This window comes from Ips typographus, linkage group LG3 (assembly GCF_016097725.1).
Source record: "Ips typographus isolate SLU linkage group LG3, UJ_Ityp_2.0, whole genome shotgun sequence".
In the NCBI taxonomy this organism is placed as follows: domain Eukaryota; kingdom Metazoa; phylum Arthropoda; class Insecta; order Coleoptera; family Curculionidae; genus Ips; species Ips typographus.
Window position 1 is genome coordinate 1,577,771 of NC_138424.1, and position 16,771 is coordinate 1,594,541.

Sequence of the window (16,771 nt, forward strand, 5' to 3'; positions counted from 1 at the left end):
GTTTAGAAAAACTGACCTAAACGCTTATTCCAAGTGCGCATTTTGTAAAAAGGTCCAGTGGGACGTCCTAAACAGTCTTCGGACAACGACATTTCTTTGATAGCTTCATGGCCGTGCAATACCACGATAGGTTGATCGACGATCTGTAATTTTACTTTTTTTATATGCAACCAGGCATACAACGTTCAAATGATGGTTTGTGATTGGTCAAAAAAAGTTGAAAATTGCTTTTTTGACCAATCACAAATTCAAACGTCAAAAAGTTGGCGAGTATCAAAATTTATTAATAACGTCAAATTTTCATCTTGCTCGGTTCAAAATTATTTTTTCTTTTATTATTAAATTCATAAATTGAGCAGAATTTTCGTGCACTTTTTCCAAAAATGTTACATAACTTGCTTATTTGACAGTTGACGACCAAAAGTGATTGAAGTGAAAGGATAGCTCAGGTCGTAAGCTTTCCAAAAATATGCTCATTTAAGTTAATCGGTAGTACCGTTTGGCCGCTAGAGGGCGTCATAGTTCAGTTATTTGAACAATTACGACAAAAAGTCACTGAAGGTAAAATATAGTCCAGACCAAAGGATTTTCAATAGTGTATTCAAAAAAGGTTATTGGTGTGCTAGTTTGACCGCTACAGGGCGTCAAAGTCAAGCTTTTTGACCATTTTTACTTTTTACACAGTTTATCAGATATTTCCCGGAAACTAAAAATTGTTTTTCACTTTTTTTGGGACACTTTGTACTCAGCCGCTAATCTGAGACACCCTGTCATATCCATTTTGACCCAACTGTCACAGGTTATCCCCAAACCTAGTTTTCAGTGCGGAGCACACTGAAAAATGACATTTTCACAAATGACACTTTATGTCATTTTTGTATCATTAACCTGAAGAAATATAGGCAGTGGAAGTTTATTTTAAAAATTTCAGACTTCTAACTTGAAGCGTTCTTGGGATATTAAGCAAAAACTACAAAAAAGCAACTTTGACGCTCTCTAGCGGCCGAACCGGGAAACCGAGCAGTGTTCGCTCAACGTCACGTGAGAGCATCATTCATTAGCTTTCTTTTATTATATGGCTCGTATATACAGGATGGTTCAAATAAGTGAGTTATTCACGATTTTCTGGTTAAGTGCACGAAAATTTTGCTCAAATTAGGAATTTCTGCGCGATTTGAGGAGCGGCCAATCAAGACTGCTAGAGCAAAAACAGTTGAGGATCGATACAGACATTTTACATCAAGTAGGCCTAGAAATTGACGTAAAAAATGGGCCATCCCATTTAAAAAATTACAGGTCTGTTCGCAAAGGGAATTTCCAACTAGTAATCAGAGAAATAGATACATTCATTGGCCACAAGTCACGTGAGTATTCAACCAATGAAACTTGACATTTACTGTTTCTGATATTTGTTTGAAATTTGACAAATTTGTTGCACTGTCATGGCGCATCTAAACCTGGTAACCAAAGGTACCACGTGATTGATACTCTTTTGAATGTAGTCACGTGTCACTTTGTGCTCAAAATAGATGTAACGTTACTGAAAAAAAACTCACTTTCAGACCAATTATGGGTCCGCATTTCCGACTGATTTCATTGGTCACCTCAAAAAAGGAACCCAATCGGGCCTTCATTCCGGCCACCTGCAAAGCGCTCCCGATAATCGGGTACCATCTGGGACCTGGGGGAAACCCTTTGGGTTTCCTCGTGTCCAAGTAAGCGGCAAACGCTAGCGCAGCTAGGAAAAGGCTTGCAACGAGCCAGAGCATTTTTCCTGTACATAAGAAAATGCATTAAAAGCGTGTCATTTCCGTAACAGTAATCGGATTATGTAAAAGGCGAAAGTTGTCCTATCTTTGCAAAATAATTACGCGACTCGATCTTAATAGAACTGAAACAGTATCGGAAAGGAAAGTGAGAAATTGCATCGCCTGGAGACATTTTAATTTACGTTTTTAGTAAAGAAGCGAGTACTGATTACACGCATTAGTAGTAGGACTGAAAAAATGTTGACAGCTGTCAGTAAATCGTCAAGTCACGTGACTTAAAATGTCACTTCTCATCTCAAAACTCGTAAAACTTTGACATGAAGATGTAGAAAAAACCACCTTTTACCATGCAAACTTAGTGTCATTTAAATCACACTCAAAAATTAAGATATTTTTTTGTTATTAAAGTTTTAAAAAAAAATCACGTGACTCTACGAATTACGTCACTATACGTGTATATGCTAAGTTTACATGTGCAACATTTGCGTAAATCGCAGTAGCGTTGATAGTTTGTGATTGGTCAAGAAAAGCAGCAAGCTGAAAGGTGCATTTTTTGACCAATCACACTGTGCTGTGGTTTACTCAAATGCTGTACAGGGTGTCCGGATTTAGTGTGTTTTGACAGAAAAACCCCATTTCCAGGACGCCACTGGAATCGCATCGAAAAAGTGCCTTAGGAATGTTTTTGTTTCAGTTCGATATTTTAATAAACAATTTTGTTTTGTGAGGAGTTTTCAAAATGGGCGAAATTTTAAAAATGGGATTTTCCTGTCAAAAAACAATCTAAATCCGGACATCCTGTACATGCAGACTTACCAGTAAGGTCAGTAGACGTTATTTGCCCATGTCACAATCTGTCAAAATTCTGTCAAGAAAGATGTATTTGAATCATTTTGGATGCATTTTAATGTGTTGGATACAGAGTGTTTCGTGTTGTGTGTCAATAATTAGTAGATTTACCTTAATTTTAGACAGAAATACACATTACTACACCATTCAAACTATAAAACGGTCCTTTATGCACTGTATGCACATTTCGCAACCGTTAAAGAAGATATGGCTTATATATACCTAAACTTTCTCTTCCATAGCCGAAATTTGCGACAAAACGGGTTTCACAAACCATAAACCGGGTTTGACGAAAGCAAAACACAACTCAAAAGCTGTGCTCTTAAAAAGACAGTCATTTCAGATTGTTTTTTGCTTAGTTTTCAGTTTTTAGGTGAACTAACGAAAGTCTATCTCCAGGGCTAGTGGCAGTGACGTAATAATTGTCCTTCCTTGTCTATTAATTTTGACGTTGTTTGGCGTTTGTTGTCAGTTTCTTCGAACTTTTCCACCGCCTACTATACTAGAAAGCCTAGAAGGTGCTTGTCAAAAATTCCAATATGGCGGAAATAGTGGTGACAGTTTAGTTTGTATTGTGGAAATTGAGTTTTTTGAAGATTAGACGAATTTTTACGGTTTAAAATCAAAACTTGAGGTTATTTGCGTAAGTGGTTTTTGTTTGCTGCCGTTCATCAAGTTTTTCAAGCCACATTGTAACAGCAATTCAGGAAAAAGCCCAACCGTGTCAGTTTTTTACTTTACAAAAAACCAGATCTAACTCAACAGTGCTTTGACAATTTGTACAAAGATTAATGATTAAAAAAAATGACTTCCTCAGGTTACCTGATTGCTTTTCCAAATTTTGAAGACCCAAGAGCTTAAAAATCATTTTTTTTAAAAGTCACGTGACAGTTTTTAGGTTAGGTTAGGTGACAACGTAAAGGTTTTTCCAAATGTTTGACACTTGCATTGACCTTGTGCCGAAAGCTTAAAATTGAATTTGTAAGGTCAAGTGACTGTTTTTTCAAGTTCTAACAAACAAAAATTTTTTTTTGTACGGTTCTCTGATAATTTTAAATTCAGATAGTGGTAAAATTGTAACAACTACGTCACTGACTTATATAATGCAATTTTTGAGCTTGCAACACTGTAAAGACTAGTTGACAATGTCAAAAACAGTCACGTGACCTCCAAAACGCAGTTTAAACTTTGGGAAATTCATAAATAAAATTTGGACAGTTGTAAAAACTTAAATTGCCAAGTACACGTCACGTGACGTTGATAATGCACTTCTGAGCCTGCACCACTGTAAAAGCCAGTTGATATCTGTCTAAATGAATCACGTGACTGTTAAAATGCGGTTGAAACTTTAAAAACTTGGTAAAATAAATTTAGACTATTTTAAGCAGTTGTAAAAGCTGAAATTGTAAGAGAAACATCACGTGATTTTGATTATGCAATTTTAGAGCTTGCAACACTGTAAAGTCCAGTTGACACCTGTCAAAAACAGTCACGTGACCTTAAAAATGTAGTTTAAATGTTGAAAAATTGGTAAATTATTATAATAATTTGTAATGAATGTTGTTTCAACTTATTATCATGTAACAAACATTTTACTATAATAATTACATGTGCGGTCAATTTTGTTATATTGATACTCTATATTGTCTACTGCTTGGTCTACTACAATGTATTCTTTAAACAATCTCAAAATTTCCTTTATTTAGGTTTTATTTCGCTCAAAACTCCAATGAAAATATCGCAAAACATTTTGAAATATATAGTCAGTGCCTCAAAATTCTATGAAATGCCTTATAAATACCTTAAAATGCCTCGTAATACTGACTAAGTGCCTCATAACACCTCGAATTGCCTCGAGTGTGTACACCGAAATACTTCTGCTGCTTTTTCTTGATCAATCATAAACTACCGTTCTGTGATTTAAGCAAATACTGCCCATGTGGACTTACCATTATTAGAAAAAATTCAATGCAAAACATCAAAAACAGGTTATATAAATTTTCTAATGTCAGTAACATTTGGCATTCCTATCTACCAAAATGGTTACAATTTGTGGTAAAAAATTCTCAAACACTCGAGAAAAATTGTTATTGTCTGGTGTAAAGGAAAAAAAGGTAGTTTGTTGACTTTATAAGGGAAACACTTTAAAAGTCTAATAATGTTTAGGAAACTGAGGAGTTTTTTGAGAAATTGAAACAATGTAAAGAACTTTCGGGTACCGCTATTCCCAACTCGACTTACAGAAGTATTAGCTCGATTGAGCACCTAAACCAAGAAAAATCACTAGATTTAACATCACCAAGTACTAGAAACGAAGCGGAAAATGATGATGAACCAGTTACGGTATTTTAATTTTAATCAAAAACCACTTTTTCCTTAGATTGTTAAAATTTCAGGTTGGTTCCAAGAAACCCTCAATTTTGTTGGGTACGGGCACTTTGGAGGAGTTAAAAGAATTGAAGGAGTTATTGCACCAATCTTCCTATATCCCAAAAAAGGTAAGTAAGAAGATTGTCTAGCTCAGATTATTATACTACACGTCAGTCAACGTTTCTTGTAAAGTCCAAGAAAGAAAAAATAAACCAAAGACAATCCCTGACTGGTTTCCAACTCAGAAACAGTAAATGTCAAGTTTCATTGGTTGAATGCTCACGTGACTATGACTTTTCTGACTTGCGGCCAATGGACGTATATATCATGCCTACTCAAAAATCATGTTTTCCTTACGTCAATATTGTCCACTGTGTAGTACAGATAATTGAAAATTACGTTGTCAAATTTATCAAAATTTAAGTTAAATTTATTTAAAATGTCGATCACGAGTTCAAAATCCAGAACTTGTCAAATTTGCTAAACTTGAAGTTTTGTCCGAACTGTCCAATAAAATGCAAAATTTCTGATCATGTGACCTCCAACTTGTGTTGACATTTGTGAAAATAAACATTTCTGAATCGCAAATATGCCAAAGGGGTCATATGACCCACATCAGAGAGCCTCAAAAAGAAAAAAAAATCCACACAAAGTTGTTGATTACGTGATCTTCGAAAATCAACTTCAAAAGCTCTCTAAATTTATAATGCTTAAACTGGATACTTACCAAAATGGTCACGTAACCTTAGAAGCGCAAATTTAAATTGTTCGTGATCTTACAAATTGAATTTAAAACGCTTGTCAAATTTCGGAATGAAAAAATAGTGCCAAATTAGTCACGTGACCTTAAAATCATATATCATCGTAAAGTTCAAAAATGCGGTTACACACGACCTACAAAATTCATCAAAAATCATTGAATCTGAAAGTTGTCAAATTGGTCACGTGACCACACAAAACCCAAAATTTTCGTCGATCTTCATAATTATTGGTCACGAGGGGTGACTTCAAAATCACAATTTTTGATACACTTTTCCGATCACACGTGACCTCAAAAATTCAGCATAAAACAGCTCAAAATTATTTTAGAAAATTCCAATTTCCGTATATGAATATTTCCAAATTGGTCACGTGACATTCAAAATCACAAACTTGAGTTCACTTTTCTGATCACGAGACCTTTACATCTCATATTAGTTTATTTTAGAAATTTCACGTAATTTTCAGATATGAATATTGTCAAAATCGTCAAGTGACATTAGAACTACAAAACCCAATTTAAATTATCCTTCACGTGATCTTCAATTGAAAACTTAAAGAAAATGTTAATATTAAAAATAAGATGCTAAAATGGTCACGTGACCCTATGTAGAGCAATCCAGTGAAAAACCTGGTTTTTCCGATACTAATCATGAAAACTACGTCATTTATATGACGTGGTTCTGGTCATTGAGAAAAATATGGACCAGCCGTCACGGACGTGTGTGCCAATCCGCATTATGACGTAATTTGACAAAACTATAATTTGACCAACTGTCAAATTACGTCATTGTGCATTCTCTCAGCTTGCTCTACGGAGCGTGCAACTTTGGGACCGCAAATGTCATGTTGTTTGCATTACTTGTCTTACACTGTGTATTTTGTGTGTTTTTTTATCAAAAACCTTCGATTTAGTTGTTATCGTGTCTTTGGTTAGTTTTAGGCCGTAAGTGACGTAATTAGACTGTTTACCACGTGATGGCTGTACACAAATGACAGCCACTATCACGTGCCCAACTGTTAAATCTGATCGCTTTCCAAATCCGCTCTCCCGAAAACGAGCCCAGTTGACTTGATGGAAACTTTTTGATGTGCCTTTTTTAGCCTTTTCCCACCGCCTACTATACTAGAAAACCTAGAAGGTGCTTGTCAAAAATTTCAATATGGCGGAAATAGTGGTGACAGTTTTCGTTTGTTTGTATTGTGGAAATTGAGTTTTTTTGAGGATTAGATGAATTTTTACGGTTTAAAATCAAAACTTGAGGTTATTTGAGTAAGTTATTTTTGTTTGCTGCCGTTCATAAGTTTTTGTGTGAGCAACAAAAATAATTTTGAATGAATGTTCTTGATAATAACATAAGAACTATTTTCCAGTTTTGCTTACCTAGTTTCAAGGATTTACAGATTTTCTTACATTGAACAGTGTTTAACTAGTTTGCTGTGTGTTGTACTTGTCAGGACAAGGGTTTTAACCAATTTGTTTAGGCTGGACTTGATTGTGTATAAAAAAGCTCTATCTATACATATCTGGATCAGGAATGAACCCTTTTTTGGTTTTTCACTCACAACTTGCAATCAACTACACAAAACAATTAAAAAAAAACATATTTTTTACTGCATCTGTGTGTATAAAACGAAAACCGCTTACGCCGCCATTAAAAGTTAGTAACATTTTAGGCTTTCTAGTATAGAGGGCGTTGCTTTTCCTCGTTCTTCCATGCGTTTTTGACTGTCAAAATGGTTCTGGCATATGTGACTTAATTTCTTTACCGTTATTTTCAAATTATTTTCCAGCCTGCTGCAAGACGTTCTACCATCGAAAAAATCAGAAACGCAATAGAAAAAGAAAAACAAACCATCAAAGAGGAAGAGAAGGCAAAAAGTGGGAGTGATGAAAGTCCGGAATTGAGTGACGCATCAACGTCAACAACCAAAGTGAAAAAAATCAAAAAGAAAGTAAAAACAAGGAAAAATTCAATAACCGCACAAAACAACGTAAATCGACAAACGAAGAACAAGGGTGGAAAAACAAAGAAAAACTCATCCTCTAGTGGAAAAATTGACGCACAAATTCAGTGCTCGATCAAATTAAAACGCTAATATTAATGAAATCAGATTGTTCGAATAAAAAATTAACCCTTAACAAGGGCAAAATAAAAAATTCCCTTTCTTTGTCACTTTTCAAATGAATTTGTAAGCGAACATGCAAACTTCAAACCGAATACCCGATTCCACATTATTATAATTATTCCAGTCTGCATTGTGTTAAGTAAAATCATAAAGTGATGTTGAGAAAAAATCCGAGATACGCCACTGATTTTTTTTCGGTAAACCAATGGATGTTAAGAAGGGCTGGTTTATGGAGGCCCTCAAACAAAAACAAGACCGTCCAGTTTTGCTACACCCTGTACGCAATTTTTGTCTTTATTTTTGTCAATTTGTGGTTCACCTCAACCGAGTTTATCTCACTTTTCTACACTTACAAAGATAAGTACGCCCTAATTAAGAATGTCAATTTTTTTCTTACCCACTTTATGGGGGCCATTAAAGTGGTTTTTTGGTACTTTTGCGGTCAGTACTTGATGGAAATTATGCAGGATTTGGAAAATCCAAATAATCATTATGAAGGTTACAAAGTAAGTCAAAATGTGCAGTATTTTTGTTTGATTGTATCAAATTTTGTAGTATTTTTTATGCTATTGGATAGGAAATTTAATGAGGATTTCAAAAATGTGCTTAAAACAGTAGTTTTCTCACTCCAAGTGGGCTTTACAGCTGATTTTTTAGCTAACTGTCTTTTCAAACTGTGTTTCTGACAGTTCAAATTTTGATACCGCTTTTTCCCTGACTGTATCAAATTTTGTAGTGTTTTTTCATGCTACTGGATAGGAAATTTATTGAGAATTACAAAAATGAGCTTAAAACAGTCATTTTCTAACTCCAAGTGGGTTTTACAGGTGATTTGGTCCCTGACTGTCTTTTCAAACTGTGTTTCTGACAGTTCAAATTTTAACACCGCTTTTCTCACTGACTGTATTAAATTTTGTAATGTTTTTTCATGCTATTGGATAGAAAATTTAATGAGGATTTCAAAAATGTGCTTAAAACAGTAGTTTTCTCACTCCAAGTGGGCTTTACAGCTGATTTTTTAGCTAACTGTCTTTTCAAACTGTGTTTCTGACAGTTCAAATTTTGATACCGCTTTTTCCCTGACTGTATCAAATTTTGTAGTGTTTTTTCATGCTACTGGATAGGAAATTTATTGAGAATTACAAAAATGAGCTTAAAACAGTCATTTTCTAACTCCAAGTGGGTTTTACAGGTGATTTGGTCCCTGACTGTCTTTTCAAACTGTGTTTCTGACAGTTCAAATTTTAACACCGCTTTTCTCACTGACTGTATTAAATTTTGTAATGTTTTTTCATGCTATTGGATAGAAAATTTAATGAGGATTTCAAAAATGTGCTTAAAACAGTAGTTTTCTCACTCCAAGTGGGCTTTACAGCTGATTTTTTAGCTAACTGTCTTTTCAAACTGTGTTTCTGACAGTTCAAATTTTGACACCGCTTTTCTCCCTGACTGTGTTAAATTTTGTAGTGTTTTTTCATGCTATTGGATAGGAAATTTAATGAGGATTCCAAAAATGTGCTTAAAACAGTAGTTTTCTCACTTTAAGTGGGTTTTACAGGTGATTTGGTCCCTGACTGTCTTTTCAAACTGTGTTTCTGACAGTTCAAATTTTAACACCGCTTTTCTCACTGACTGTATTAAATTTTGTAGTGTTTTTTCATGCTATTGGATAGGAAATTTAATGAGGATTCCAAAAATGTGCTTAAAACAGTAGTTTTCTCACTTTAAGTGGGTTTTACAGGTAATTTGGTCCCTGACTGTCTTTTCAAACTGTGTTTCTGACAGTTCAAATTTTAACACCGCTTTTCTCACTGACTGTATTAAATTTTGTAATGTTTTTTCATGCTATTGGATAGGAAATTTAATGAGGATTCCAAAAATGTGCTTAAAACAGTAGTTTTCTCACTTTAAGTGGGTTTTACAGGTGATTTGGTCCCTGACTGTCTTTTCAAACTGTGTTTCTGACAGTTCAAATTTTAACACCGCTTTTCTCACTGACTGTATTAAATTTTGTAATGTTTTTTCATGCTATTGGATAGGAAATTTAATGAGGATTCCAAAAATGTGCTTAAAACAGTAGTTTTGTCACTCCAAGTGGGTTTTACAGGTGATTTGGTCCCTGACTGTCTTTTCAAACTGTGTTTCTGACAGTTCAAATTTTAACACCGCTTTTCTCACTGACTGTATTAAATTTTGTAATGTTTTTTCATGCTATTGGATAGGAAATTTAATGAGGATTCCAAAAATGTGCTTAAAACAGTAGTTTTCTCACTTTAAGTGGGTTTTACAGGTGATTTGGTCCCTGACTGTCTTTTCAAACTGTGTTTCTGACAGTTCAAATTTTAACACCGCTTTTCTCACTGACTGTATTAAATTTTGTAATGTTTTTTCATGCTATTGGATAGGAAATTTAATGAGGATTCCAAAAATGTGCTTAAAACAGTAGTTTTCTCACTTTAAGTGGGTTTTACAGGTGATTTGGTCCCTGACTGTCTTTTCAAACTGTGTTTCTGACAGTTCAAATTTTAACACCGCTTTTCTCACTGACTGTATTAAATTTTGTAATGTTTTTTCATGCTATTGGATAGGAAATTTAATGAGGATTCCAAAAATGTGCTTAAAACAGTAGTTTTGTCACTCCAAGTGGGTTTTACAGGTGATTTGGTCCCTGACTGTCTTTTCAAACTGTGTTTCTGACAGTTCAAATTTTAACACCGCTTTTCTCACTGACTGTATTAAATTTTGTAATGTTTTTTCATGCTATTGGATAGAAAATTTAATGAGGATTTCAAAAATGTGCTTAAAACAGTAGTTTTCTCACTCCAAGTGGGCTTTACAGCTGATTTTTTAGCTAACTGTCTTTTCAAACTGTGTTTCTGACAGTTCAAATTTTGACACCGCTTTTCTCCCTGACTGTGTTAAATTTTGTAGTGTTTTTTCATGCTATTGGATAGGAAATTTAATGAGGATTCCAAAAATGTGCTTAAAACAGTAGTTTTCTCACTTTAAGTGGGTTTTACAGGTGATTTGGTCCCTGACTGTCTTTTCAAACTGTGTTTCTGACAGTTCAAATTTTAACACCGCTTTTCTCACTGACTGTATTAAATTTTGTAGTGTTTTTTCATGCTATTGGATAGGAAATTTAATGAGGATTCCAAAAATGTGCTTAAAACAGTAGTTTTCTCACTTTAAGTGGGTTTTACAGGTAATTTGGTCCCTGACTGTCTTTTCAAACTGTGTTTCTGACAGTTCAAATTTTAACACCGCTTTTCTCACTGACTGTATTAAATTTTGTAATGTTTTTTCATGCTATTGGATAGGAAATTTAATGAGGATTCCAAAAATGTGCTTAAAACAGTAGTTTTCTCACTTTAAGTGGGTTTTACAGGTGATTTGGTCCCTGACTGTCTTTTCAAACTGTGTTTCTGACAGTTCAAATTTTAACACCGCTTTTCTCACTGACTGTATTAAATTTTGTAATGTTTTTTCATGCTATTGGATAGGAAATTTAATGAGGATTCCAAAAATGTGCTTAAAACAGTAGTTTTGTCACTCCAAGTGGGTTTTACAGGTGATTTGGTCCCTGACTGTCTTTTCAAACTGTGTTTCTGACAGTTCAAATTTTAACACCGCTTTTCTCACTGACTGTATTAAATTTTGTAATGTTTTTTCATGCTATTGGATAGGAAATTTAATGAGGATTCCAAAAATGTGCTTAAAACAGTAGTTTTCTCACTTTAAGTGGGTTTTACAGGTGATTTGGTCCCTGACTGTCTTTTCAAACTGTATTTCTGACAGTTCAAATTTTGACACCGCCATTTCCCTGACTGTATCAAATTTTGTAGTGTTTTTTCATGCTATTGAATAGGAAATTTAATGAGGATTTCAAAAATGTGCTTAAAACAGTAATTTTCTCACTCCAAGTGGGTTTTACAGATAATTTTGTAGCTTACTGTTTTTTCAAACTGTGTTTCTGACAGTTCAAATTTTGACACCTCTTTTTCCCTGACTATATAAAATTTTGTAGTGTTTTTTCATGCTATTGAATAGGAAATTTAATGAGGATTCCAAAAATGTATTTAAAACCGTCATTTTCTCACTCCAAGTGGGTTTGACAACCAATTTTGTCGCTGACTGTCTTTTGAAACTGTATTTCTGACAGTTCAAATTTTGACACCGCTTTTTGCCTCACTGTATCAAAATGTTGTAATGTTTTTTCATCCTATTGGATAGGAAATTTAATGAGGATTTCAAAAATGTTCTTAAAACCGTCATTTTCTCACTCCAAGTGGGTTTGACAAGCAATTTTATGTCTGTCTGTCAAACTGTGCGCCAGAGTAGTAAAGAGCAGGATATAGAAGTTTTTTTTTGTATTCGATACAAAACGTGTTTCTGATATTTTTTACAGTTATTTTGACAGTGACCATGTGACTGCCTAGCTAAATTATCTTCCAAATACCACGTGATGTCTGTCAAAATTTGTAAATGTAAATTACAAATTGTTTATCTTGAGATTTGCGTTATTTTTCTCATCTCAAAAACATACTATTTGTCATAATTAAAACATGAGATAGTAAAGAAAAATGAAAAGCTGAAAATGCTATTTTTTTTAGAAAAGGTTACTTCTTCATAAAATGTTCATGTTTAAGGATTACCAACCGGGCATTATATCACAAAAGTACAAAAAACAAGGAAGCAAATATTCTTTAATGTTTCTCATGTTGGCACACGCAACTTTGACCTCCTCCTACGTATTTTCGACCATAACCACAATACAACACATGAAGGGCAACAGTACGGTCGCCCTTCCTGACAGGTTGCCCTATTACAGCTGGATGCCCTTCTCCTACGACACTGGTCCCAAATACCTACTAGCAATGGCGTATCAAGCAGGTTTATGCTTCAAACACATCTTTTCCACCACCCCCCGTAATTCAAACATTTTTTAGGTCCCATGTTTTCATACGCCTACAGTATTGTTGGTATGGATTCACTTTTCATGAACATAATGAATTGTATAGCCGCAAACGTCACCATAATACAGGGTGCGTTCAAAACTATACGTGAAAGAGCTTTACCGGGACAACCCAACAATGTTCTGCACGAAAGTAAAGCCGATATGGACGTTATGAGGGTGGAATTAAGGAAAATCGTCAATCATCTACAAACTATTTTCAAGTATGCATACAGGTGTGGTAAATCCAAAAGCGACCATAGGAAAACCGTGTGACGGACAGAGAAACGTAGGTAATTGCATGCGCGAGAGAAAGACAGAAAACGAAAAAAATATCAAGTAGGCCATATTTTTAACGCGCTGTTGCCAAACGCCGTAAGTAAGTTTGTCGAGGGTATTGAATACTTACGGCGTTTGGCAACAGCGCGCTAAAAATATGGCCTACTTGATATTTTTTTCGTTTTCTGTCTTTCTCCCGCGCATGCAATTACCTACGTTTCTCTGTCCGTTACACGGTTATCCTATGGTCGCTTTTGGATTTACCACACCTGTATATATTTTTATGGTGTACAGGGTGATTCAACATTTTTAAAGAGTGTCCTGTGTTTAAAAAAAAAATAATGCAACCAAATTTGTTTGTGAAAATTGCCACACACTCACATTATCGGTCAGAAATTTGACAGTTACCACGTGATTGAATTTAGTAAAATTTACGTGAAAAGCACGTGGTAAATGTCAAAGCGCTCTTCGTTTTCAAAGTGGTCCATCCAAAGCTGAGAATGCTGTTTCATTGGAAAAAATAATTTTCAGGGCTTGTGACAAGTTGGAGAACGTTCACAGAATGGTCACTCTATGTCAAGTGACCGCCACTCTATTCATTTTATGCACCTGCCTGTACTTGGTCTCTATAGTAAGTAATTACAGCACAATATGACAACGTCGCACCTATAAGTGCTGTGCAGAGAGTTGTTCTTCTTGACAAAATTGATTTCAGGCGCCACCTTTAAGCAAACAATTTTTAGTGGAATTTGTTTACATGTTGGCGATGTCCTTTCAGTTGTACTTGTATTGTTGGTTTGGTAATGAGGTGACAATAAAGGTGAGAACAGTCACGTGATACTAGTTTGCATGACGTCACTAGTTTACTCATAAAGCTACCAATTATAGTTTCAAGAATTGCCAAGATACATTTGGGCTAGTTCGTGGTTGGCTACAGACACCCAATTTAAGAAAGCATTACTTTTCACCATAATGAGGACAAAACGACCGGTTTTCCTAACTGCTGGGAAATTCTCCCGACTCATTTTACCCACTTTTATGTCGGTAAGTTGTGGTTTTGTAACGGTTTTTTCACTGAAATTCACTTTTAAATTAATTTCAGATACTCAAAACGTCCTACTCTATTTTTGCCTTAATCAGAAACACTTCAAAGTAAATTTCAGTCACCTAAATGTTGGTAGTAATAAATTAGAGAGCATTTAGAATCGTGTTTTAGTAAGAAAAAAACAAAATATATAAACTCTGTGAAATACAACAAAATTTACAGGTTCAACTTAGCTGAATTAGCAATAAACAACCAGGGTCACATGGGATGGAAGAAAATTCCTTTCAATTCAGTCTCACAGAGCCGTTTTACCTCTTCTGTGTACAAAAAAAAAATTAGATTGTAACTTTATCCTGAAAACAAAAAACTGACCGCTAATACCAATTAAACTGGCATTTTTCTGTTGCAAAACAATGTAAAACTCCCTTAAATTAGAGGTTTTACTAAACACCCAATAGTCGTTGGTGGTTTTCACGATATTTTCACCCCAAGGACCTAAAAATTGACTGTTTTCCTTCATATCCGCCATTATTTTGACAGAATCTTTACTGCAAGCAATGTTGCCTGCTTGCTTATTATCCAAGTGAACCTAAATAAAGCAAACGACAATATATCAAATAAGTAAAGAGTAACAAACTTACAGTGCTTTTATAAGCTAAATTCAACTGATTGAAATAAATAAACCTGGGATGGTTTTCTGGTACACTTGAAGGTGTCACAACCTGTTTTGAACAATAATCAGCAATATCGTTCACTATAGGAGACAATCTAGGATTAATATGGTCGTCCAGCTCTTTGAAATCACTCAAAGACAACTCGAAATTACCTAGAAATCACCAAAATGAGATAGAAAATAGAAGAAATAATCTAAGACATAAGTGAATGTCACATTATACTCACCATCAATAAATAAACACAGAGTGGCACTCAACACCCTGTATACTACCAAATAATACTGTTTACAGCTTAGATCGTCATTGAATAAATACACTTTAGGGATTTTCCCCACTGTTTTCGCTTGTTTTAGGTTGGAAGGTCCGGTAATAAAACGTCCGTGGGCACTAAATAGCGAAGGAGAATGTCGCGGAATTGAGCCACCTTGCAATTCAATTTCTAGATTTGCAGGCAAAAGTGACGATATCAAGTATTTGTAAACGATTTGCATACTGTTAGGTGGGATGCCACTCCTAGAAAACTATCATAAGGTAGGGTAATTGTGACAGTTGGGTGGACTCACCAAATCACATGTTCATTATATAAAAAAGTGGAATGCAAAATATAGGCCCATTTTGACTCTAAACTATTAACAAAACATTGAATTTTCAAAAAATTCTGCCTGTCCAGCGGTAAGTATTGAATTCCACGAAAAATGTTGACAATATCAGCACTTTCGATTTTTACTGTTTTAAGGTACTGAAAATTACCCCATTAACCAACACAAATGAAACTTTCCAACAACCTACAGCATTAAAAAAGTTTTCTAACTGGGTTTTTAACGCATCCAAATCAGATTTTTCTAGAGTGCTGGTAAAAGTGCCCCAAAACAGTCTGTACATGTGGTAAAGCTGTTTTAGGACTGCATCATACACATTATCCTGCACATCTTCCTCTATGTACTCTAGGGAGCTGGTGTTCTCCTTGACTTTGTTAGCCAAAGGTAGGACCAAACTCTACAAAACTTCCAAATAGAAGAGTTTTAGAAGGGGCAAATGGTCACTCACCAGAACTAGCCAAAAATCTGGTTCAGGCTCAAAGTAGATTTGCCTCAATTTGTTCATGTGTAAGGAGTTTACTGGTTGTGAAGGATTAAAAATTCTGAAAAGTTGTTTTTGCGCTTTGATCAATGTTAAGAAATAATACAAGAAACTTACTGAGTAAACTTGATAATGCCTTCAACCAGACTGACATTTTCAATTTGTATACCAGTATTGTCTGAAGATGGATAATAGTAGATTATTCTTTGAAGTTCCTGAAATTATGATTATAATGATGTGTAGGGTTTGCCTAAAATTTCAGCACATTGGGTAGTTTGTGATTGGTCAAAAAAAGCCACTTTCAGATTGTTTGGTGTTTGTTGACCAATCACAACACACTGCTGTGATTCTGCCCAAAACCTAACCTATTTTTACTATACAAGCTTTAGAAACAGTGTCTCAGCTCAGATAACTGATTAATAGGACTACACCAAGCTCAAACATTAGCATTACTCCATACACTACCTTTAACGAAATACTATCACTGAGAGCCACAGTGTTGATTTAAGAGTAAATAAAAAAGGGAAAGAAATACAAAAAGCCTGCAATTACTTACCTCACCTTCTTTGGGGCCAAGGGAGGAATTAAAAATAAAGAAATTTTGTATTTCTATATCCTTGACAATGCCTCCCATTTTGTTTTGCATTTGTTAAATTGCTCTAACTAGGAACTAACTTTTCTGCAAGCAGCTTTAAACTGTATTTTAATTATGCTAATAAAAGTTGTATTCATTTAATAACAATTTTACAAAAGTAAATAGTAAATAAAATGGAAACTTTGGTATGAGGTGGGAGGTGGATTCTACCTATACTTCCACTTATACTCATATACCCATCTAATTGAGTGAGTGTATAAGAAGAAC

The 16,771-nt window shown here is 34.7% G+C and overlaps 4 protein-coding genes across 4 annotated transcripts in view; 2 read left to right on the top strand and 2 right to left on the bottom strand.

The window, feature by feature from the left end:
* The window catches only part of Cyp303a1 (Probable cytochrome P450 303a1), a 50,115-nt gene that overhangs the window by 1,589 nt on the left and 31,755 nt on the right, over positions 1 to 16,771 (bottom strand). The window contains exons 4-5 of the mRNA XM_081975973.1: positions 1,557 to 1,774; positions 17 to 143 (exon numbers count right to left, since the gene is read on the bottom strand). Of these exons, the coding sequence (XP_081832099.1) occupies positions 17 to 143; positions 1,557 to 1,769 (340 nt within the window). The 5' untranslated portion in view covers positions 1,770 to 1,774. The remainder of the gene's footprint in view (positions 1 to 16; positions 144 to 1,556; positions 1,775 to 16,771) is intronic.
* Positions 4,579 to 7,858, top strand: LOC145727285 (uncharacterized). The gene is made up of 4 exons (XM_081976801.1): positions 4,579 to 4,732; positions 4,785 to 4,961; positions 5,015 to 5,116; positions 7,542 to 7,858. The coding sequence occupies exons 1-4, from the start codon at positions 4,658 to 4,660 to the stop codon at positions 7,845 to 7,847; spliced, it is 660 nt and encodes a 219-aa protein (XP_081832927.1). The 5' UTR covers positions 4,579 to 4,657; the 3' UTR covers positions 7,848 to 7,858.
* Positions 7,900 to 14,312, top strand: LOC145727283 (4-vinylanisole receptor-like). Its single transcript, XM_081976797.1, has 7 exons — positions 7,900 to 8,383; positions 12,527 to 12,770; positions 12,827 to 13,055; positions 13,642 to 13,741; positions 13,826 to 13,930; positions 13,999 to 14,154; positions 14,213 to 14,312. The coding sequence occupies exons 1-7, from the start codon at positions 8,033 to 8,035 to the stop codon at positions 14,264 to 14,266; spliced, it is 1,239 nt and encodes a 412-aa protein (XP_081832923.1). The 5' UTR covers positions 7,900 to 8,032; the 3' UTR covers positions 14,267 to 14,312.
* Positions 14,304 to 16,760, bottom strand: Ccz1 (vacuolar fusion protein CCZ1). Its single transcript, XM_081976794.1, has 9 exons — positions 16,466 to 16,760; positions 16,027 to 16,124; positions 15,877 to 15,970; positions 15,619 to 15,825; positions 15,393 to 15,568; positions 15,056 to 15,342; positions 14,797 to 14,981; positions 14,528 to 14,744; positions 14,304 to 14,472 (listed from the first exon to the last, which is right to left on the bottom strand). The coding sequence occupies exons 1-9, from the start codon at positions 16,553 to 16,555 to the stop codon at positions 14,414 to 14,416; spliced, it is 1,413 nt and encodes a 470-aa protein (XP_081832920.1). The 5' UTR covers positions 16,556 to 16,760; the 3' UTR covers positions 14,304 to 14,413.